We start from the raw sequence: 25,210 nt of genomic DNA, 5'->3' as shown, positions 1-25,210 counted from the left end.
TCCTGTCACCAAAGGGCTTGTGGGCGAGCACAGGGACTGGCGGAGGCTGTGTTTAGGGGTGAAGGCCCTCCTTGTAGAGCTCCCTTCACGGGAGACATTACTGAAGATTCGCAGAGGGCACTTGCCGCTTTTGGTGGGCCTGCAGCTGAGAAGGATCTGTGAAGAGGAGACTTTCCTGAGAGGACTCTAGGCAGTTTGCTGTGACATGTGTGATGTAAGCACCCTTCCTCTGTCCCCTCCATGAAACTTCCATCAAGTCTACACGCTCACTAATGCCATTGCACTCGGGGGTCATGTGGGGGCGACTTGAAGAAAGGCTGAACTTTGTATCTAGGTGGGCACGGGGCAGAACCAAGCTGCTCCGATGGAAGCAGGAGCCAGAAGAGGAGGCGGTGGGAGACAGCTGGGTCCCTCTGTAATCTCAGCACCCCTCTCTCTCCGGCCCTGGGCAGGAATGGGGCACAGTGTCCACCAAGGTGTTGCTACTGCCCCAGACCTGAGTGAGGGTGTTCACTCCTTGCAAATCATTTCCTAAGATAACGCAAAGTATCTCCAACTCAATCCTCCAGCCCAACACACCCACATCCATGCACACTCACACACGTACACAGGCACACACACTCCTGCGTGCTTATGCACACACAGTGCACTCGCATATGTACACACGTGTGTACATACACACACACATCCACATTTATGCTTATATGTGCACAGATGCATACACTTACATTCATGCAGGCTCAGTGTGCACACACACATGCACACACGCACACACCCTCACCCATGCACACACGTGCACACACATGCATGTACATGCACACTACACACTACCTTAACTCTCTCTTTCTAGGCACATGGAGATGGTGAAGGCTTATTAAAGACCCAGGAGAAGAGACATAATACTTTGTTAAGCGCTCTGTGCCGCGTGTTGAGAGGGTGCCCAACATACATTATATAATTTAAACCTTGTAACAGCCCTGCTGGTGTGTGGTTTTTTGTCCCATTTTACAGATGAGAAAACTGAGGTTCAGAGAGGTGAAGTAAGTTGCCCAAGGCCACCCAGCTAGTGAGTCGGGATTCAAAACCAGAGTGGCCCCACTTTTGGGCCACCCTGTACTCTCCCTGGAGCCCTGATGGTGGAGTGGCTAAGAGTTCGGCTGCTAATCAGAAGATCGACAGTTTGAATCCACCAGCTGCTCTTTGGAAACCCTTTGGGGCAGCTCTACTTTGTCCTATAACGTCACTATGAGTCAGAATTGACGGCAACGGGTTTGGTTTTGGATTGGTACTCTCCCTACGTGGCTTCTGGGAAGGGTGCTGCAGGGTCCGAAGAGGTGGCTTTGGGTCCCAGCTGTGTCGTTCACTTGCTGTGTGGCCAAGGTAGATGCCATGCCCTCTCTGGTCCTTGGTACTCCCTTGTGTAAAATGGAGGTGCGTGGACCATTAGATGATTTCTAATGGTCTGCCCTTTATCTGTGGGTAGGATTCCTGGCCAGCTGGAAAGGGGAAGGATAGTGTAAAGAAAGAGAACAGAGATGGTGGCTTCTGAGGGGCAGTGGCGGCTGCTCGAATGACCAGAGCAAAGACTCTTGTTGTCTCTCTCCAAGAAAGTGGGCTCTTCCTGCCCACTGGATGACTGCATCTGGGGCTGGACTGCACTGCCTCTCCCTGGGGTGCCCTCAAAGCAAGTAGCCTCACGGGGGCCCAGTTTGCTGTGGGAGCCCAGATGCCCCAACTCAGCCTTCCTGCCAGCAGAAGGAAGAGGAGTGCTAACTGTGGAGGAGCTGGGATGCTGTGTGTGTGCACGTGTCCACATGTGTATGCGCATGTGTATGCACATGTATGAGCACATGTATGTGTGTACCTGTGCATGTGTGTGTGCCAAAGAGCTCAGACATGTACAGACAAGATGGAGGGAGACAGGAGGGAGAGGTCTGCTGAGTTGCAGCCAGCACAGAGCAATGTGGAGGCAACAGAACCACTTCAGAAGATCCTGGAACAGCTTATGATATGCTCTAAATAACGGCAGCCAGCAGGGAATTCCAGCAGAAGCCTCTCAGCCCAGCAGAGCCAACCCAAATACCAGCCTCCCTAGGAAGAGGCCTCTTTGCCCAGAAAGAAGGGGATGGGGGCAGGCGGTAAACGTAGCAATCTACCTAGGACGGTTGGACTTTGGCGGGCCCAGATCCGGTCTGGGAAGGAAGCTGCGTTAATAGTGAGTGGGACCCCTTCTGCATTCAAGAAGTCTCACAAAGGAGATCTTTCTAGCTGGACAGTCTCACAGACAGAATGGGGACTGTAGTTAGTCACACCTGAGTTTGAATCCTAACTGTCGCTCACTCACTGTATGACCTTGGGCAAGGGTCTTTTTCTCTGAGTCTCAGTTTTTCCATCCTGTAAAATGGGAACAGTAATAATTATTTCCAACTCTTGAAAATGTCATAAAGCCTTACTGCTCGAAGTGCAGCCCCCGGACTGGCTGCATTGGCTTCACCTGGGAGCTTGTTAGAAATGCAGGTTCTCAGGCCCCACCCAGACCCACCGCATCAGAACCTGCATTTTAATTTACATCTCCAGGTGATCTGTGTTCACATGAAAGCTTGAGAAGTACTGTTGTAAGGATTAAATTGATTACTGTCTGTACTGTGCCTGACAGTGTTCAATGAAAGGTAGCAATTATTATTTCTGACGTCCTCTCACCCTGCAGTCTAGCCACAACTTCCCCATGAATTCTTCAGGCCTCCCACTCATCCTGGTGTGGTCTTAGTGCTAAAATCCACGAGGAGCAGGACATTACTGATTGACTGAACATGTAGCCATTAAACAAATACTTGTCAATCTCCTGTGGTAGTATGCTGCCATCAAGTCGGCCCCTGACTCATGGCGACCCCATGTGCAATGGAACAAAACACTGCCCGGTCCTGCACCGTCCTTGCGATCAGTGCAGATCGAACCATTGTGATCCAAAGAACTTTCACTGGCTAATTTTTGGAAGTAGATCTCCAGGCCTTTCTTCCTAGTCTTTCTCAATCTGGAAGCTCTGCTGAAACCTGTTCAACACACAAGCTTCCACTGACAGATGGTTAGTGGCCATACATGAGGTACGTTGGCTGGGAATTGAACCTGGGTCTCCCATATGGAAGGTAAGACTTCTACTACTGAACTATTGCTGCCTTTGTATGGAAGGAACTACATCACACTTATGAGCATGCATGCCAGATCCGATTTGAAGGGTTTTACAGGGAATTCTTTTCATCTTCATACCAATCCCATAAAGCTGTGGGCCTTGGCTTCAAGGAGCTTACAAATACCTAGAGCAGGGATTGGCCAATTTTTTCTGTAAAAGGACAGATAGTAAATATTTTTGACTTTGCGGACCTGCCACAACTACTCAACTTTGCTGTTGTAATGGGAAGTCAGCTGTGGCCAGTATGTGAACAAATAAGCATGGTTGGGTTCCAATAAAACTTTACTCACAAAAACAGCCCACGGGTTGTACTTGGCCTGCTGGCTATAGCCCACTGTGTTGGGGAAATGCCATAAGATCCAGAGTGGGGAGATGCTTTCCTACTGACTAGCTGTGAGACCAATGAGCAAACAGACTGAATTCTCGCTATTGTGAAATGTTCCAGATAGGGTATGGGAGATAGAAAATAACCAAACAACAACAACAAAAACAAAAACCAAAAAAACCCCAGCTAAACCAAACCAAACCATTTGCTGTCGAGTTGATTCCGGCTCATGGCGACCCCATGTGTGTCAGAGAAGAACTGTGCTCCATAGGGTTCTCCATGGCTGCTTTTTCAGAAGTAGCTCACCAGGCCTTTCTTCTGAGGTGCCTCTGGGTGGACTCGAACTGCCAACCTTTTGGTTATTAGGTGAGTGCATTAGCCATTTGCACCACACAGGGCTTCCATGGGAGATATAAGGGGTGCAAAACCAGGCCTGGTCCATGTCTTTATAGAGCTTAAGCTCTCACGAGGGAGATACATATTATCAGATAATAACACAAATAAATGTGTAGTTACCAACCAGGACTAAGTGCTAGGAAGGAAAGGTGTCCACGTGGTACCATGAATGCAGCTGACAAGCTAATGTCATGTATAGATGGTTAATGTCTGTCTTTGTGTATGTTGGGTGCTGTTCTAAGCGCTGTACAAATATTAATTCTCCTTACAACTCTATGAGGTAAGTACTTTAATTACCCCCATTATACAGAGACTAATACCGAGGCACAGAGAAATAGTCTTTTGCCTAAGGTCATTCCCATTGAGGAAATGGAGGACCTGGGTTTGTGAACACAGGCAGACTGGCTCTAGCCCGAGTGTCTAACTAAGGCACTCCCCTGCTTCCAGGCCGTATACTTCACTACCTCCCACGAGCACCTAACCTTGTGTGAGGGTCAGGGAAACCATCCAGGAGGAAGTGATGTTGGAGCTAACATCTTACGGCTAAGGAGAAGACGTTGATTAGGCAGAATAGAGGCAAGAGAGAAAGAGCGTCTCAGATGAGCAAAGGCTGAAGGAAGCATAGCTTGGTCAGGAAATGGGAGAAGGCAAGGAGCTGGTGGAAGGGCTAAGGAGGCACTAAGGAAGATGAGGCAAGCAGGGGCCAGGCCACGCCAGGCCTCATGGGCCTCACGGGTCACTCTTAAGGAGCTTACCTTTATCCTAAGACAGATGGGAAACATTAAAGGGGCTGAAGCAGGAAGGGGTGCCATGATCTGATTTGCATCTTAAAAAGCAAATGGATTGGAGGGGTCAAGGGTGGCCACAAAGAGGATGGTGGTTTGGGGCCTGGACAGAGGTGGGTGGGTTTGACACATGTGCAGGAGGTGAAACAGTACTTGATGACAGGTGGATATGGGTGGGGAAGAGGGTGGCATCAAGGATAACTTCTAGGTTTCATACTTGCTGGTTGGCTGGACAAAGCCATTTATGGAGACTGGAGAGGACTGAGGCTAAGGGGCAGGGACGAGGGAGGAAGATGAAGGTTTGATTTGGGACACGTTAAGTATGAGATGCTTTGGAGATAAGCAAGTGGAGTGCACAGGGGGCCATTTGATGTGCAGGTTTAGAGCACAGATGTGTGGTCTGGCTGAAGCTATAAATGTGGGAGTCATAGACCCCGAGTTGGGCATAGAAGAGCTCACCCAGAGAATAGTAGAGTGCTTAGGCCCTGAGGCTTGGGGAGCCCCAATGTTCAGACAGTCACTGGCTTGAGAGGACCTTGGGCAAGTCACTTAGTTTTCCTGGACCTCCACTTCCTTGTTTGTAAAATGGGCATGAAAATCCTGCCTTGGTCTTCCTTACAGGGTTGCAGTGATTCAGTAAGAAGAACGTGGAAGCTTTTGATTCTGCAGTGTGTTGGTAAACTGTGAGAAATTCATTATTTCCTATGCTAGTGACAGAAACAAAGAGTGTCATAGGTACCCAGGAGGGAGGTGATGGCTTGCTGAGGTGACCAGGAAAGGTCTTCTGGAGGGGGCAGCCTGTAATGGAAATTCCTTGCTAATGTTCTTCTTGACCAAGCTCTGTAGATGAGTCATTTCATGCTCTGGTCCCCATTGGGCCCAGCACCTGTGGCCAATCATGTCCTTCCCCTTCTCTGGGCCTCAGATCTGTTCTCTGATGGGGTTGGACGAGATGATCTCTAAGGTCCCATCCATCTGTGTCAGTCCACTGCTCCCCAGCACCTTCCCTGGGGGCCTACTCAGGAAGTCCAGGTCAACACCTTGCCCCTTCCATGCTCTCGTAAAAAGGTCTTTAATTAGCATAGTCGTCATAATCAGGTACACTGAAGGAAGCCTCCTTATTTTCTGGGCACAGTGCTAAGCTCTTTATGTATGTTATCTCATTTGGGATTTGATTCATTCTAATGGAACAGAGTCACAGATATGCTGGGATGGGAGGAGCTTCTAGGCTTGTGGGCATCTCTCCCCTCATCCTTCTTCCACACTGTGCTCGATACACCAAAGACCCGTGAAAAAGGGTTGGACTGCAAAAAACGCATGTGTGAATGTGAGTGTGGGGAAGGAGGGGAGGGAAAGAGGGATGGAGAGAACAGAGGAGAGAGAGTGTGTGTGTGTGTGTGTGTCCATGTGAGAAAGAAAGAGAGAGGGAATGTGTGTGTGTGTGTTTGTGTGAAAGAGAGAGTGTGTGCGTGCATGTATGCACGAGAGAGAGAGAGGAAGTGTGTGTGTGTGTGTGAAAGCGAGAGAAAGGAGAGAACAGAGGAGAGAGAGAGTATGTGTGTGTGTGTCTGTGCATAAGACAGAGAGAACAGGAGAGAGCGTGTACATGAGAGAGAGAGAAGACAGAACAGAGGAGAGAGAAAGTGTGTGTATAAGTGTGTGTGACAGAGAGGGAGAGAGGGAGAGTGTGTGTGTGTGTGAGAGAGAGAGAGAGAAAGAGAGACAGAGAGAGAGAATGGGAGGAGAAGGGGGAGGAGGAGAAAGAGGGAGAAGGTGTTACTGGAGAAGAAAGATTTCGACGAAGAAAGTGACGGAGGAAAAAGAAGGTGGTAGACAAGAGGACAAGAGCGAAGTCAAGCGTGGTGCTTAGGAACGCGGGCTGCAGGTGCAGACTGCCTGGGCCCCCATCCTGGCTCCCATGGACTGGCTGTGTGGCCTCTGTGCCTCGCCTTCCCCACCTGTGCAATGAGAGCACTGGCAGTGCCTACTTCACTGGGCTGTTGTGAAGATTCAAGTAGGAATTGTCAGGCCTGACACAGTGTAAACGCAGTGTCTCAGAAAGTGTACTGCGCTGGGCTAAGTCATTCTCCCTCTCTGGGCCTCAGTTTCCTCATCTGTAAAATGGGAGGGTGAGGCTGTGTGACCTCAAGGACTCATCTAACCCCAGCAGCTCAGGAGCTGGGATGATGTATCCTTGCAGTCCTACAACTCTAGCTGTCAAGCATTCACTAATGTTTGCTGTCTGTAAGGATATACAAAAAGAATCTTGGAGCCCAGGGAGCTGCCTTTGGGAGCATCGTTGTGCACGGTGCTGGGTGTGTCCCCACTTCCTGCTGCCTATAGGACTGGTGATCGTTTGACAAGTCAGGGGAGAGACTGGCCGGGTGCATCCTGTGCCACCCTACCTCTCTGTGCCTCAGTTTCCTCCTCTGCCATCTGGAGGTAATAGGCGCCCCTAGCTCATAGGACTACTCTGAGGGACGACTGGGTAAACACATTTTAATTAAGCAACGAGAGCAGTGGCTTCACCCAGTGAGCACCCAGAAAGGTTAGTGATCATCCCAGCAGAGCAGATTGCTGCCGCCCCTCCCAGGGCCTTGGGTTACCTAGATTCGTGTTTATTAAAGTGCCGGCTGTGACGCATTCCTAGGTCATCAAATCAGTACAGTGGTTGCCACCAGCACTTTAAAAAAACAGAAAGAAAGAAATAGAATGGAGCAGAAACTGGATGACTGCGGCGTCCACTAAGGGCAGGCACAGTTGGGTAAACGTTTGCTTTGGTGACATGGGTGTGACTGAGTTGGAGCTCAGGATGTTTCCTTACCGTAGGGTGTGGTCACACAGCTTTAGCCACACTGACGTGATGATCGCTGCGTGGAAATGTCTCTCAGAACCACCCCTTGGGACAATTTTGCTGGAAAGGAGTCTCCTACCTGGTCTCTCTGCTCCTGCCCAGTCAGCTCTCAGCAGGAGCCAGAGTGGGCACAGCCAGCATGTCCGTCAGATCACACCCCGTCCCCGCTCAATACCCTCCCGTGGCCTCATCTCAGAGTAAGGCTCCAGGGCTGGGCTTCTATCCACCTGCTCACTTGCTCCTGAGCATGCCAACCTCAGAGATTTTGCACTGGCTGTTCCCTCTGCCTGAAATGCTCTTCCCAGGATATCCTTCCTGCTCCTTCACCTACTTCTGGTCTCGGCTCAAATTCTACCTTTGCAGGGAGCACGTTTCTGACCACCCTATTGAAAAGTTCATAGCCAAAAGGTTGGTGATTTGAACCCACCCAGAGGCACCTCAGAAGACAGGCCTGGCAATCTGCTTCCAAAGGATCACAGTCCTGGAAACCCTATGGAGCAGCTCTACCCTGCATAGATGGGGTCACCATGAGTCAGAATGGACTCCACTTCACCACAACTAACAACAAGCAATACTGAAAACCAAAGCCCTCCTCTGAGTGCTGCCTCTATCCCCTCCTGCTTCAGCTTAAACCTGTGCACTTTTCGCTGTGTAACTTACTAGGCAACAACAAGCAACAATTGTAGCTAAGGCCCACTGAGTGCTTAGTGGGCTTCAGGCCTGGTACAAAGGACAACTGGTCTTCCACTGACTTACTTCAGCCTCATCACAACCCGAGGGGGCTAACAATGACTATCCTCCCTGTGATGAGGAAACGGGTATCCATTAAAGTTAACTAGGAGGGGGCAGAGCCATACTTGAACCCGGGCAGCATGTGCCAAAGCCCGCCATCCCGTTCTCCTGCCTCCTACTGGCGGCTGAATTCTGTAAATTTACCCCCAAGGAACCCGCACGTGGGTCCTCGGCCCTTGCCTGCTTTCCTGATAGGTGTGTGTCTGCTGCCTGTTCTTCCTCTTGGGTGACCAGTGAATCTCTGTGACAGTGTCAGCTCCTAGTTCGAGAGTCATCAAGGGTGGCCTCTCTACTGGGGGAATGGCCCTGTCCAGAGTCCCCCCCTCCTTCCCTTTCTGTTCACGGCTGGCTCTGGGGGAAGGGTGTGGTCTGGGGAGTGTGTGTGTCTGTGTGTCTGTGTGTGTGACATGCAGATGCCAGTCCCCTCCCCCTCCTCAGAGGAAAGCAGCCAGCCCTGGACCCACCCACCCAACCTCCAGCTCCAGGCTCCAAATGTGGAGTGGAGAGCACCTGACCCACTCTGCAGTCCTGGATGCTGAGTGGCTGCAATGCAGGGGATTTTGGGGTCTAGCACACAGTAGGTACACAATAAATGTCTGTGGAAGGGAACTAAATTTTTCTGACTCTTCTTCCCACCTGCCAAATCACAATGGGACATCTGGGAGATACTGACCCCTATCTCTTGGACACAACAAACACAGACACACAAATACACACGTGCAACACACAGAGACCTACATACACACAGACATGTGCAAACTCACAGGTGCTTACACCTTCATATGGACAGACGCATGGACACACAGGTACCAGAAGACATGACACAACACAGACTCATGCTGTCGTGCACAAAGACAGATACGCAGACACACTGACACACACTGACATTCATTCGAAGTCACACTCTGGTCACCACCTCCTCCATTCTTCACCATACTCCTCACACTTTGGCAATGAGGGATGAGGACACAGAGGCCGCCGCAGGAGACACAGCAGGTGGGCTTACAGCACTGGTTGGGAAAAACAGTTCCCATCACCATTCATTGCCAGGTAATGATAGAAGGGGCAAGGTCCCTACTAGCCATACCTTAAGGGGGCCCAGATGTTGGGAAGCCCTGGGTGGTGACCAGGGGCTGTATAGGCTGTTCTCCTTGTCACTAGGGAGCTCTCTGGACTCTATGATTCAGGAGAGGCTGCAGGATTCCTCGGATACTCATGGGGATTTGGGAGTAAAAGCATTCACTCATTCATTCCATCGGATATTATTTGGGTGCCTTCTCTATGCCAGGCCCTCCAAGAGGTTCTGGACAAACCTGAAGCTTGGCCTGCGGGCTTGAGAGCAAATGACTCTCACCTCCTGTGCCACCTCAGCCGATGAGCTCTGGACCCTTGTCCAACCAGACCCTTGTGGCATTTTCTCTCCTCCCTCTGTGCTCTAGATCGGCAGCCCAGCTGGTGTAAAAAGGATGGCAGGAGTTGCTCAGGCCACCTCACTCGCCACTCCTCCACAGCCTCCTTTCCTGGTGCCTCCTCCTCTTCCTGGCCTCTAAGCCAGGGTGTCCTGGGGCTCAGGTCCTAGGTCCAGGAACTCTTTTTCTCTCTTTGCAATCTGCTCCCTTGGTGATTGCATTGAGTCTTGTGGCTTTAAATGTCATTACATGCTGACAACTTGCCAACTTGTATCTCTGGCCAGGGCCTCTCCTGTGAACCCCAGTCCCCGACTGAGCACTCCTGTCTCCCCCAGGAAGTCTGTGGGCATTTCCAACATAATGTGGTCCACACTGACCTTCAGATCCTCCTCCAACCCCTACCTGCTCCTCCCACAGCCACAAACCTTGGAATCAACCTTGATTCCTTCCTTTCTCTCCAAATCTACAAGCAAATGCAGCCCTTCGGGAAATCTAGTACACAGTCCCCTCCCTTTGAAATATATTCAGTCCTACCCCTTCCCACCACCTCCACTGCTCCCACCCTTGTCCCAGCTGCCATCACCTCTCGTCTGGATTATTGCAACAGGTTCCTAATTAACTGTTTTGTCTGCTTCTGCCCTTGTCCTCTTTCAGTCTATTGTCAGCATAGCAAAGAGAGGGCCCTCACTCTTGCCGAGGCCCTGAGCACCCGTGAGATGTTTTATGTTTGCCTGTTTGTTTATTTATTATCTGTCGCCCTTCATAGGGCATAGGTTTGGTCTGCTTTGTTGACTCCTCAACCTCCAGCACCTGGAACAGTGCCTGGCACACAGTAGGGCCCAGTCAACGTGTGTTGACTCAATGAAAGAGTAAATGGATGCATATGGAAAGTTTATAACCTGCTGTTGTTGCTGGTTACTATAATCTGTTCCCAAGCAGTCTTTCCAAGTTGATGTCAGATGTACAAGTGGGGGGAAAGGGGGGGGGAGAGGAGGAATGGGTGTTTTGACCCTGTAACAGGCCCTTGAGCTGCTGTTGTTATGAGCTGCCATCACCCCTGACTCCTGCGACTGCATGCACAATGAAACAAAATGATGCCCCTCCTGTGCTGTCCCCATGATTGGTTTCTGATCAGATCTTTGTCAGAGTAGAATTGTGATCCACAGGATTTTCACTGGCTGATTTTTGGAAGTAGATTGCCAGACCTTTCTTCCTAGTCTGTGTTAGTCTGAAAGCTCCGCTGAAACCTGTTTAGCGTCATAGCAACACACAAGCCTCCTCTGACAGTTGGTAGCTGTGGATGAGGTGCACTGGCCAGGAATCGAACCCGGTCTCCCACACAGCAGGTAAGAATTCTACCCCTGCACCACCACTGCCTCCATCCTTGGCCCGCCGGATCTCCTGTGTTCTCACAATGGTACTATTTGGTAGGTATTGATTCCCCCCATTTTTACAGACTGGGAGACTAGGGTTTACAGCACAAGTGACAGGCACAAAGTATACCAGGTGGCTGACCTAACACTTGAAACCAGGTCTGCTGGACACTGAAAGGGACCCACAGCCACTGGGCAGCTCAGACCTCTTCTGCCCTTCTGGTTACCAGTGGTGCTCATCCCCAAAGAGCCAAGGAAAGGACACCAGAGGGTCTCTTGGGAGCTATGGCACTGCCTGGCAAGGCCCCTATCCCACGCTATACAGGCTCGGGGCTCTGTTCATTCCAGAGGTGTGCCAGCTCTGTGCCAGGCTCTGTGCTGGGCAGTGAGAGTCAGAGTTGTGCAGAGTCCAGTGGCTGGGCCCCCAACCATGGTGATAGCAGTGGCTCCTGCTGCTTTTCAGGAGCCCACCCTGCTCCCCTTAGAGGCCAGCTGAGCATGCAAGGTCAAATCCAGAGGGGCCTGATCTGCACAGACAGGGCCCTGGTACCTCTCTTTCCTGAGCCCCTTTCCACCCTGGCTCTCCATCACCCCAGAGGGACCTTCACTGTCCTCTAGAAACCTAATGCCACACCCTCTGCCTGCCCCACTGCCAGCAGTGACAGCAATGCCCGGCCCCAGAGCCCATCCAGTCACCTGCCACCTCCTGCTCCCATCCCCTCTGCCTCCCAAACAGCTCCTCATCTCACCGTTGCCGTGGCTAACACTTTGGTTCCAGCCTCCATCAGCTCTCACCTGGACGATTGCAACAGCCTCCAACTGGCCTCCCTGCCTCTGTCCTTACTCTTTTGTGATCAGTCCTTCCCATACAGCAGCCAGACTTTCCACCTCAGCGTCTCCGGCTTCTGGTTTCCATCACGTGGATACCAGATCTGCTTTTTTCCGTGGTCCCCAGCCCGATGTGACAGGGCTCCTCTGTTATGTCTCCAACCTCCTGCTGCAGACGCCCCCTTCATTCACTCCCCATGCTTGAGCCAGACCCCCCCTTCCCTGATCCTCAAACATCCTACTGTGTTCCTGCCTTGAGGCCTTTGCTCTGGTCCCTCAGCCAGGAGCACCCTCTTGCTCAGAAGTCCACTTCTCCCACTCCCGTCTCTGCCCATCTCTACCGTCACTCCCTGACTCTTCACTTTGCTTTATCTTCACAGCCCTCTCTGAAACAGTCACAGAGGGCTGTGTGTTCACTTGCTTATTGCTTGTTTCCTCTGCTTGTTTCATGAAGGCACTGACTCCTTTTGTTCACACCATCCCTTGTACCTAGAACAGTGCTTGGCACTTAGTGGGTGCTCAGTAAATATCTGATGAATGAGTGGATGAATCCTTTTAGAGTCAAAGTCTCAGCTCCATTGGCACCTCCTCCAGGGAGCCCTTCCAGAATTACCTCCTCTGTTCTGGGTTAGAAGCCAGCCTCCTTCACACCCCCGCTTCTTTCTATCCCTGTCTATGGCCTGAACATTATGTTCAAGGGTCTGTCCCTTCTCTCCAACCCGACATCCCTCGCCTCTCTCCCTGCCCCGCCTCGACCCCCATCCGGGTTAGCCTGTAAAGCTTCAGGGGCACCGCCTCAGGAGCTGCCTCGTAGTAGGTGTGCTGCCAAGTCTGTCTGACACCTGAAAATGGAGCTGACTCAGGCTCCTCCCACCTCCTTGGGCCCCCGCAGCCCCACCCACCTCCCTGGCCTACAGCTCCTCCCACCTCTGCTTGAAGCTCCGCCCACCTCCCTGGGCTGAAGCTCCTCCCGCCTCCGGGCACAACTGAGCCTGTCTCCCTGAGGTTGGTGGGAGGCTCGTCCTCTGGCCGCCCACAGAGCGTGCGCTGTTCTCTGCGGCACTTGGCCACAGAAAATGATAGGAGCATATGTCTTTCATCTTTAGAAAGTTACTCTTGTTGTCTAACCCAGGACTAACATATTATAGATCAGGGGTCAGCATACGTTGCAAAATCCAGCCTGCTGCCTGTTACTGTAAAGACAATTTCATTGAAACACAGCCACACCCATTTGTTTTCATGTCTGCTACAACAGCAAACTTTAGTAAGAGACCATATGGCTAGTCAAATGAGTAACCGATTTCTACCAAGTCAATTCCAACTCCAGGCGACCCCGTACACGTCAGAGCAGAACTGTGCTCCACGCGGTTTTCAATGAGTTGTTTTTGGAAGCAGATCACCAGGCCTTTCTTCTGAGTACCTCTGGTTGAACTCAAACTTCTAACCTTTCAGTTAGCAGCTGAGCACATTGTTTGCACCACCCGGGTCCTCCCATGGCCTACAAAGCCTACAATAGTCACTATTTGGTCCTTAACAGGAAAAGTTTGCTGACCCCTGTTACGGGTTTTCGAAAAATACTGTTAGATTAAATCAACTCTAACCAGACCCTCAGAACCCTATGCTGCTAATGCAAGTTCAAGTCCCAAACCAAAAACCAAACCCGTTGCCCTCAAGTTGATTTCGACTCATAGCAATCCTACAGGAGAGAGTAGAACTTCACCATGGAGCTTCCAAGGAGCGGTTGGCGGATTCGACCTGCCAACCTTTTGGTTAGCAGCCGAGCTCTTAACCGTTGCACCATCAGGGCTCCGAAATGAACCATACATGCTTCTGCCTTTAAAACTGAGGGAATGGAGGCATACAGTAGACAGGAATAGCCACTGAGGAAGCCTCTATTTTCCTTTATTTAGCAAACAGCATTTACTGAGCACCTGCTGTATTCCAGGAGCTGTGCTAAGTACAGCCGTTAATGAGACGAAATTCCTGCCCCAAGGAGCTTCCCGCCCAGCTGACGAAGTACTACCCCATCGCTGTGCTCTACTGGGTGACAGCTGTGCCCAGGAGGGTGGCTCCCCGTGTGGCAGCTCAGCCTTGATCACCCCCTTCCACCTTACCATCCAGCCTCCCCCCTGCCACACCGTTTCTCCCAGGACGAGCTGGGGCTCCGCAGGGCCTCCCCTCACAGGCTGTGGACTCCCTGGCTTATGTCTCACTCACCCATCTTGGCCTCCCCAGCATCAAGCACAGGCTCTGGCATACAAAAGGTGTTCAGTCCACGCTTCCAGGACTGCCAGCTGTTGCGGCCTTAAGAACAGCCTTGGCACAAGCCCCAGACAGGGTAACAGGTAAGGACAACCAAATGGCCCTTTAGGAATTTCATTTAAGAACTGCATCTTGAGGGAATTCATACAAGGAAACGACGAGCATTGTAAAATATTTTTCTCTTTTAAAAGAATCTAGAAACTGCACCGTGTGCCCTTCTTCTTTCTTTCCAACTGCCTGGTTGACTTCACGTTGCATGGGCTTCCCAACGAAACCTAGATTCCAGGCCGACCTGAGAGCTGGGTTTGATGTGGGGAGTAATTATGGCAAGAGGCAGGGGAGAGCTGTGTAATAAAATGCCTCCTACATTTTTCATAAACGTGGTCCGAGGGTGATGCTAGCTACTCGGCAGAGGAGGAGGGGAAGGAGGCTTTGGTCGGCCTCCCCGGGGCCCAGAAGGGCACCCAAGGGCAGCAGTGGGGGGTGCTTCTGGGAGGAGAACAAACCTCCTCGGGAAGAGAGCCTTGAAGCAGAGCCTTCAACCACTCCTGCTCGTGGCTCTGCTGTCCTGGGCGTCAAGGACCCTCAGCCCCTCTCCTGGAAATCCCTTTCTCAGGGAACACATTGCCTTGTTAGCTTTTGCTGATTCCTGAGGCTTTTCCTTTGGGCCTCAAAATGCTTCCTCTTGATAATAATGTCTCAGGTGGATTTAAGGTTGCAGCTGTTACACCATGATTTAACTTTGAACTTGTGGAGGAAGAAAAAAAAAATACCATTTTTATTTTCAGTATAAGTTGCAATCTGGCACTGCCCGAGGAGCTGCTTCATCCAGCTATTCAAGAAATATTTATGAAGTGCTTATTATTTTTTTATTATGTGCCTGGCACTGGGCTGGGAATATAGTGGTGAGCAAGAGAGGTAAGTCCCTGCCCTAGGAGAGAAGAGATGACAGAATGGTAAGGGAGTGGTCCTGCAAATAGACAAGGACCCCTATGGCCTGATAAAGGTGCTGTGCTCTGGGAACCCGTGCAGGAGGCAGAGAGGACTTCCTGGAGGAGGTGATGTTTCAGCTGAGACTTGGGAGGATGAGTAGGAGTTTGCTGGACAAAGACAGGAGGGAAGGGTGTTGCAGGAAGAGGAAACAGCATGATTAAGTTTCGGTCTCCAGAAAGGAGGGTAAAAGGGAGGCTCTGCTTTTTTCTGCTCTCTGCTGTTAAAGGAAGCTCTCAATAGGCTTAGTTTTTGGTTCTCTGAAGGATAAACGGGCAGGACCCACCACTGGGAGGGAGATAAAAAATTGTGTGCACTCACGGAGGAAATATTCTGCTGTGTCAGCTTCGTAATCTGCATCCTCTGGGAAGTGATCGATTTGCTTGCACAGACCTTTGAAGTTCCCTGCAAAACAAGAAGAGAAGAAGCACATGAGACATCAGAGCTTCCGGGGCTCCTCGTCCCCCTGCCTCTGCTTGACTTCTCACTCTTCTGAAGCTCACGCAGCCCTTTCCCCCGCCCCCGGAAGGAAGGCATTGCTTTGTCTGTTTGGACATCTGCCTGGTGAATCAAAACACATGCACCTGCCGTGCAGGGAAGATCTAAGTTATCACACTTCAAAACCCTGCTTTCTATCCCTGAACCGAGGCTTCTGAAGAGCAGCTAAAGTTTGGTGAGCTGCGGAGGTTTGATTCTGGCTGGGGACTGCCCCCCAGGAGGCTGATGAAGCAGCTGCACACCATGTGCCCCAGCTCTGCTGGGAGTCACCCCGTATTTTGCATTGAGAAAGCAGCAGATTGCTGTCCAAAGGAGGCAGACCCCAGACTGATGCTGACAGACATTCCCACAACCCTTTAGAAGAGTTTGCAAAGCACTTTTCCATTTGCAATTGCATGGAATTTACCACCTCCAAAGTTTTTTAACCCCCAACAGCTCTGAAATATTCCCAGGGTTGAGCCCCTCCTGGGTACTGGGCAGTCTGGCAGACTCTTGAAGAACTATAGCTCACTTAGCTCCCCCACGGGCTGTGAAAGGGCTACTCTCATTCCCATTTTACAGAAGAAGAAACTGAGGCTCAGGGAGGCTGTTGTGTTGTTCTTAGGTGCCGTCAAATCGGTTCCAACTCATAGCCACCCCATGTACAACAACAGAACGAAACACTGCCCAGTCCTGCACTATCCTCACAATGGTTGTGTTTGAGCCCATTGTTGCAGCCACTGTGTCAATCCATCTTGTTAAGGGTCTTCCTCTTTTTCCATGACCCTCTACCTTACCAAGCATGATGTCCTTCTCCAGGGACTAGTCCTTCTTGATAACATGTCCAAAGTATGTGAGATGAAGTCTCACCATCAGCACTTCCAAGGAGCCCTCTGGCTGTACTTCTTCCAAGACAGACATGTTGGTTCTTCTGGCAGTCCATGGGTATATTCAATATTCTTTGCCATCACCTTAATTCAAAGGCGTCAATTCTTCGGTCTTCCTTATTCATTGTTCAACTATTCTGTGCATATGAGGTGATTGAAAATATCATGGCTTGGGTCAGGTGCACCTTAGTCTTAAATGACATCTTTGTTTTTCAACACTTCAAAGAGGTCTTTTTGCAGCAGATTTGCCCAATGCAATGTCATTTGATTTCTCGACTGCTGCTTCCATGAGCATTGATTATCCAAGTAAAATGAAATCCTTGACAACTTCATTATTTTCTCCATTTATCATGATGTTGCTTATTGATCCAGTTGTGGGGATATTTGTTTTCTTTATCTTGAGGTGTAATCCATACTGAAGGCTGTATGTAGTCTTTGATTTTCATCAGTAAGTGCTTCAAGTCCTCTTCACTTTCAGCAAGCAAGGTTGTGTCATCTGCATATTGCAGGTTGTTAATGAGTCTTCCTCCCATCCTGATGCTGTGTTCTTCATATAGTCCAGCTTCTTGGATTATTTGCTCAGCAATAGGATTGAATAAGTATGGTGAAATGATACAACCCTGATGCACACTTTTCCTGATCTTAAACCTTGCAGTAGTTCCTTGTTTTGTTTAAATGATTGCCTCTTGGTCTGAGGACAGGTTCTGCATGAGCACAATTAAGTGTTCAGGAATTCCCATTCATTGCAATGTCATCCATAATTTGATACAATCCACGCAGTTGAGTACCTTTGCATAGTCAATAAAACACAGGTAACGTCTTTATGGTAGTCTCTGCTTTCAGCCAAGGTCCATCTGACATCAGCAATGATATCCCTTGTTCTACATCCTCTTCTGAATCTGCCTTGAATTTCTGGCAGTTCCTTGCCAATGAACTGCTGCAACTGTTTTTGAATTATCTTCAGCAGAATTTTACTTGCGTGTGATATTAATGATATCATTAGATAATTTCCGAATTCTGTTGGATCACCTTTCTTTGGAATGAGCACAAATATGGATCCAGTCAGTTGGCCAGGTAGCTATCTTCCAAATTTCTTGGCATAGACGAGTGAGCACTTCCAATGCTACATCCATTTGCTGAAACATCTCAATTGGTAGTCTGTCAATTCCTGGAGCCTTGTTTTTAGACAATGCCCCCAGTGCAGCTTGGACTTCTTCCTTCACTACCATGAGTTCTTGATCATACGCTACCGTCTAAAATGGTTGAATGTGGACCAATTCTTTTTGGTACAGCGACTCCGTGTATTCCATCTTCTTTTGATTTTTACTGCGTTGTCTAGTCGTTTAGTATTTTCCCTGCAGAATTCTTCAATATTGCAACTTGAGGCTTGAGTTTTTTCTTCAGTTCTTTCGGCTTGAGAAATGCTGAGCGTGTTCTTCTTTTCCAGCTTTCTAACTCCAGGTCTTTGCACATGTCATTATAATACTTTATCTTCTCAAGCTGCTCTTTGAAATTTTCTGTGCTGCTCTTTTACTTCATCATTTCTTCCATTCGCCTTAGCTACTCTGTTCAGAGCAAGTTTCAGTCTCCTCTGACATCATTTTGTTTTTTTCTTTCTTTCCTCTCTTTTTAATGACCTTTTGCTTTCTTTATGTATGATGCCCTTGATGTTACCCCATGACTTGTCTGGTCTTCAGCCGTTAGTGTTCAATGCATCAAATCCTTCTTGAAATGGTCTCCAAATTCAGGTGGGATACAGTCAAGGTTGTATTTTGGCTCTTGTGGACTTATTTCAATTTTCTTCATCTTCAGCTTGAACTTTCATATGTGCAATTGATGATCTGTTCCGCAGTTGGCCCCTAGCCTTTTACTGACTGATGATATTGAGCTTCTCCATCGTCTCTTTCTACAAATGTAGTTGATTTGATTCCTGTGTTTTCCATCTGGTGAGGTCCACATGTATAGTCGCCATTCATGTTGTTGAAAAAAAAGGAATTTGCAACGAAGAAGACTTTGGTCTTTCAAAATTCTGTCATGTGATCTCTGGCATTGTCTCTATCACCAAGGCCATGTTTTCCAATCCTTCTTCTTTGTTTCCAAATTTCGCATTCCAATCACCTCGACTGCATGTTTGATTAATTTCAGGTTTCAGAAGTTGATAACAATCTTCAATTTCCTCATCCTTGGCATTAGTAGTTGGTAAGTAAATTTGAATAATAGTCACATTAACTAGGCTTCCTTGTAGGCATCGCCATTCCTCTTCAAGTTGTCATTCCCAGCATAGTAGACCATATGATTGTCTGATTCAAAACAGCCAATACCAGTCCATTTCAGTTCGCTAATGCCTAGGATGTTGATCTTTATGCTTCCATTTCATTTTTGACTGCTTCCAATTTTTCTAGATTCATATTTTGTATATTCCACATTCCAATTATTAATGGATGCTTACATCTGCTTCAGACAATGTTCCGCTGCTATTCATAAGGCTTTCACTGGCTAATGCTTTTCAGAAGTAGACTGCTGGGTCCTTCTTCCTAGTCTGTCTTAGTCTGGAAGCTCAGCTGAAAACTGTCCTCCATGGGTGACCCTGCTGGTATCTGAATAGCGGTGGCATAGTTTCCAGCATCACAGCAACACACAAGCCCCCACAGTACAACAAAACCCAATGGGAAGAACACGCTTGGCGTTTCTCAAGCTGAAAGAACTGAAGAAAAAATTCAAGCCTCGAGTTGCAATAGTGAAGGATTCCATGGGGAAAATATTAAAAGACTCAGGAAGCATCAAAAGAAAATGGAAGGAATACACAGAGTCATTATACCAAAAAGAATTAGTTGATATTTAACCATTTCAAGAGGTGGCGTATGATCAGGAACTGATGGTACTGAAGGAAGAAGTCCAAGCTGCTCTGAAGGCATTGGCGAAAAACAAGGCTCTAGGAATTGATGGAATATCAATTGAGATGTTTCAACAAACAGATGCAGCGCTGGAGGTGCTCACTCGTCTATGCCAAGAAATATGGAAGACAGCTTCTTGGCCAACTGACTGGAAGAGATCCATATTTATGCCTATTCCCAAGAAAGGTGATCCAACTGAATGTGGAAATTATAGAACAATATCATTAATATCACACACAAGCAAAATTTTGCTGAAGATCATTCAAAAATGGCTGCAGCATTATATTGACAGGGAACTGCCAGAAATTCAGGCTGGTTTCAGAAGAGGGCTTGGAACCAGGGATATCATTGCTGATGTTAGGTGGATCCTGGCTGAAAGCAGAGAATACCAGAAGGATGTTTATGTGTGTTTTATTGACTATGCAAAGGCATTCGACTGTGTGGATCATAACAAACTATGGATAACACTGCAAAGAATGGGAATTCCAGAGCACTTAATTGTGCTCATGAGGAACCTTTACATAGATCAAGAGGCAGTTGTTCGGACAGAACAAGGGAATACTGATTGGTTTAAAGTCAGGAAAGGTGTGCGTCAGGGTTGTTTTCTTTCACCAGACCTATTTAATCTGTATGCTGAGCAAATAATCCGAGAAGCTGGACTATATGAAGAAGAACGGGGCATCAGGATTGGAGGAAGACTGATTAACAACCTGCATTATGCAGATGACACAACCTTGCTTGCTGAAAGTGAAGAGGACCTGAAGCACTTACTAATGAAGATCGAAGACGACAGCCTATGTGGATTACACCTCAACATAAAGAAAACAAAAATCCTCCCAACTGGACAAATGAGCAACATCATGATAAACAGAGAAAAGACTGAAGTTGTCAAGGTTTTCATTTTCCTTGGATCCACAATCAACAGCCATGGAAGCAGCAGTCAAGAAATCAAGAGACGCATTGCATTGGGCAAATCTGCTGCAAAGGACCTCTTCAAAGTGTTGAAGAGCAAAGATTTCACCCTGAAGACTCTAAGGTGCGCCTGACCCAAGCCATGGTATTTTCAATCACATCATATGCATGTGAAAGCTGGACAATGAATAAGGAAGACTGAAGAAGAGTTGACGCTTTTGAATTGTGGTTTTGGCGAAGAATATTGAATATACCATGGACTGCCAAAAGAACGAACAAATCTGTCTTGGAGGAAGCGCGGCCGGAATGCTCCTTTGAGGCAAGGATGGCGAAACTGCGTCTTACATACTTTGGACATATTGTCAGGAGGGATCAGTCCCTGGAGAAGGACATGATGCCTGACAGAGTACCGGGTCAGTGGAAAAGAGGAAGACCCTTGACGAGGTGGATTGACACAGTGGCTGCAACAATGAGCTGAAGCATAACAACGATTATATGGATGGCGCAGGACCGGGCAGTGTTTCGTTCTGTTGTGCATAGGGTCACTATGAGTCAGAACCGACTCGACAGCACCTAACAACAACATCTGTTTCCTTTCATTTTGAATCGTGCCATGTCAGCAAATGAAGGTCCTGAAGGCTTTATTCCATGTCTTTGAGGTCAGCTCTTTCCCTGTGGCATTTTGAGTGCCTTCCATCCTGAGGGGTTCATCTTCCGGCACTTTATCAGACAATGTTCTGCTATTCATGAGGTTTTCACTGGCCGATTTTTTCAGAAGTAGACTGCCATGTCCTTCTTCCTAGTCTATCTTAGTCTGGAAGCCCCACTGAAACCTGCCCGCCATGGGTGACCCTGATGGTGTCTGAAATACTGGTGGCATAGCTTCCAGCATCATAGCAACATGCCGAAGACCACAGTAGGATAAGCTGACAGATGCTCGGTGGTTAGGAAGCCTAGCTGATCTGGATAAGTATTCGTAGCTAAGAAGTGATGGAATTGGGGCTCAGACTAAGGCCTTTTGATTCTAAGTATGTTCTTTGTGATTGCTGAGAGTGTAAGAACCAGCAGAGGTAAAACCCATAGCACAATGGCACAGCAGGTACCCACCAACATTCACTGAGCGAATGAATGAGCTATTGTGTGCAACCTTCATAAAAACTGATGATTAGAATAGAATTTACAAGCACCAGAGAGTCAGCTTCCTGACAGCAGAGACCTCTGTTTCATTCACCGTCATATCCCCAGCACCAATATAAACACAACAAACGTGTACTTTCTCTGAATGAATAAATAATTGACCATATGCTGGAAACTATGACAGGGTGGATAAGATGCAGGTTCTGTAGCTAGACTGCCTGGGTTCAGTGTAGCTTCATTAAGTTGCCTCAGTTTCCCCATCTGAAAGTAGGACTCATAAGAATTCTTACCTCCCAAATTGATTTAGGGATTAAATGAGTGCCCAGCACATTAATCAGTCCTTGGGGACACTTATGTGAGAGAGAAATGAACTTCGACTGTGTTCAGCCACTAAGATTTTGGGGTTTTCTGTGGTCATAGATAGTATTAGGATTCCCTGGGTGGTGCAAAGAGTTAATGGACTCAGTTGCAACCCGTAAGGTTGGAGGCTCCAGTCCACACAGGGGAGGCTTGGAAGAAAGGCCTGGCAATCTAATTCCAAAAAAATCAGCCATTGAAAACCCTATGGAGCAGTACAGTTCTATTCTGACACACATGGGGGTTACCATTAGTCAGAGTTGACCGGATGGCAACTGGTTGAGCTAGTATCACCTAATAATACAGTCCTCAATACACATTAGCTATTAATTTTCTTACAGAATCCAGAGACATCTATCCCATAAGGTAAGAGTGGGTTTTATTATATAATACAGATATTATTTAGGAATTTTGAGGCATTATTATGTAGACCTGTATGTGTTATATACACCTGTGTACTTATGTACTATGTAGAAATGTAAGTATTTTAGGTACTTTTATCTATTTTTATAAGGTCCCTGGGTGGCACAAATGGTTTGTGTTAGATTACTAAGTAAATGTTGGCAGCTTGAATCCACCCAGTTGTGCCATGGAAGAAAGACCTGGCGATCTACATCTGATTACAGCCATTGAAAACCCTATGGATCCCAGTTCTAGTCGGAAACATGCGGGGTAACTGTGAGTCACCATGGTTTTTGTTTTAGCCGTTATTATGTACTACATATTATCGAGAAAATGATTGAGCCTGCCATCCATATGTGGGCTATCTCTGTACTAAATTCACCTCTTCTGGCTTCTGCAAGAATTCCGATTTCCCAGAGCAATGTGGAACTTCTGGTTATTTTACTAAACTTTGTGGGGTCTCGAGAGCATACCATCTCACTTACAACAGTCTCGTTGGGTAGGCCTCTTCTCTAAGGGTTTTGCGTTTTCCGTCTTCTTGCTCTCCCCCACCTTGCTTCATTTTCTCCCCTCTTCTCTATCACCCCGAGTGCGTCACCCCTCTATCCTCAGGGGCTAGAACTCATGTGTCTTGGTGCATTAACAAGAAGTCTTGACCTCGCCCTAGTAGCTTATCAAAAAGCGTTTCGTCTAACTACACACACTTCTCTCCTGGGAAGAATCTTCCAACTGGCTGTGAGGAGGATAAAAAATTCTCCCTATTGTTAAAATTACAAACCAGTGTATATTTGAAAAGCACTTTGCAAAGCACGTTCATTTTCTTTCAATTCAATTTGACAAATATGTTGGCAGCACCAGCTCGGGGCCAGGCATCTTCATAAGGAATCCAGGCAGGAGGTGAGGTTGGGAGAGCAGTACTGACATGCCCCCAGGCTCCTTACAAGCGGGGCAGCTCTCAGCCTGGAGCCAAGGGCTCCTCAGTGGTGCCTCCACCTCTCTCTTCTAAGGGCCCCACATCCATACCTGCTCCTGACGCTGTCTGGCAGCTCCTCGGGCACACAGCCTGTGTTCACTCATCCTGTGTCCTTAGCACTTAGCATAGTGCCTGGCACCGAAGAAGGAGCTGAACTAACTAGTCAACAGCCCAAATCTCTCCACTGAGGTCCAGACCTGGGTATCCAACTGCCTATTTGGTGTCTCCTTGTGGATGTTTTAGGTTCCTGGATGGTGCAAATGGTTTGCACTTGACTACTAACCTAAAAGAAGCCCTGGTGATGCAGTCGTTAAGAGCTAGGCTGCTAACCAAACAGTTGACAGTTCGAATCCACCAGCTCCGCCTTGGAAACCCTATGGGGCAGTTCTACTCTGTCCTATAGGGTCACTATAAGTTGGAATCGACTTGACAGCAACAGGTTTTTTTTTTTTCTTGTGGTTTGCTAACCTAGAGTGGTCAGTGGTTTGAATCCACCCAATGGCACAAGGAGGAAAGGCGGTCTGCTGCCTTAAAGATTAGATCACAGCAAAGAAAACCCTATGGAGCAGCTCTACTCTGTAACACATGGGGTTGCCATGACTTGGCGGCAACAAGTTTGGTGTTTGTGGTTTTCACGGATGTTTTAAAAGCATCGTGCACTCAGCAGACCCAAACCTGACCTCACGATCTTTCCCTCCAGCCTGATCCTCTGGAGGCTTCAGCTAGCTCGGTGAATACCTTCCCCTCGCTCCCTCATGCAGGCCCGAAGCCCAGCTGTCATGGCGCATGCCTCCTCCTCCTCACTGCGGATTCCATCCATAACGAAGTCCTGACCGTATCAGCGCTTCAGTATCCCTCAAACCGGTCTGTCCCTTCCATCCTTGCACAGCACTGCTGCCATGCCTGCTTCCCTGGGTGACTGCTGGAGCCTCCCCACTGGTCATTTTGCACTCACTCTTGTCCCTTTCTGATTTTTTTTTCCTACAGATAACCAGAGTGATCCTTTGAAAATGCACATCGGAGCATGTTACCTCCGGCTTAAAACACCCAAGGGCTTCCCAGTGGTCTCAGGAAAAAGATCAACATCTTTAACAGGACCTGGCCCCAACCTTAGTCTCTGGCCTCACTTCTCACCCACCTCTTCCCACCCTGTGCACCTGCCACCTCAGCCTTCTTTCAACCACGCTCCCTCCTACCACAGGGCCTTTGCGCGAGCTGATCTCTCTGCCTGAACCCCCACCGCATCCTTTGCTGTATCCTTCCCCCAACCTCCTGCTCTGCACTGTGCTTGTGGGGTGTCTCCCGCTATGCTGGCTGCTGTGTGTGTGTGTGTATGTTAAGGCATGCGTGATGGTGGTGGAAACGTTCTAGTCAGGAGGGAAGAATTGACGATCCAGGAGAGGGGATGGAGCAATATAGGAGTAACATGAGAGGGGATGGGACACGAGTGTAAGGGTGGCTTCAGGAGTGGATGATGGCACATCCACAGTACTAGGAGGGAAGGCAGCTGTAGGCGCAGGTGCGGGTGGGCGGACATGGTGGTGGGAGCTTATCGCTCTTGTCTTCTAGTTGATTCTATTGGCGAAATGGGAAGCAGGATCCTCACTTATCCAGCAGAAGAGAGGGGAGAGAGGAAGAGGAGTAAACTTCTCTCCAGGAGAGTGGGAGGGCCTGAGACATGAAGTAGGTGTGTTGGTGTCTTGAAGGCCTCTCTCGAAGTTCATGGTCATGATGTAACATGAAACCATCTAGCCTGGTGCCGTGGTTTTCTCTGGCCACTGTCAGGGGGCAGGCACAGTATAGCTGGCAAGTTGCTTTCCACCAGGATGGCGGTTTGTGGGATGGGTGCGGGAGAAGGAGGGGAAAGGGAGTGATTATGAAGATGGATCATGGGCTGTAACCTGGATAAAGGGGGAAATGAGGGCCTGAGGAGCAGACGAGGCAGTGAAAAGGTGGTTCGGTCAATGCAT

General features: G+C 48.6%; 1 protein-coding gene across 1 annotated transcript in view; it reads right to left on the bottom strand.

Moving 5' to 3' along the window:
* Positions 1 to 25,210, bottom strand: part of CACNG2 (calcium voltage-gated channel auxiliary subunit gamma 2) — a 144,215-nt gene that overhangs the window by 4,009 nt on the left and 114,996 nt on the right. The window contains exon 2 of the mRNA XM_064285217.1: positions 15,523 to 15,606. Within this exon, the coding sequence (XP_064141287.1) occupies positions 15,523 to 15,606 (84 nt within the window). The remainder of the gene's footprint in view (positions 1 to 15,522; positions 15,607 to 25,210) is intronic.

This window comes from Loxodonta africana, chromosome 4 (genome assembly GCF_030014295.1).
Source record: "Loxodonta africana isolate mLoxAfr1 chromosome 4, mLoxAfr1.hap2, whole genome shotgun sequence".
In the NCBI taxonomy this organism is placed as follows: domain Eukaryota; kingdom Metazoa; phylum Chordata; class Mammalia; order Proboscidea; family Elephantidae; genus Loxodonta; species Loxodonta africana.
Note: the sequence above shows the minus strand (reverse complement) of the source record. Positions and strands in the feature narration are given on the sequence as shown.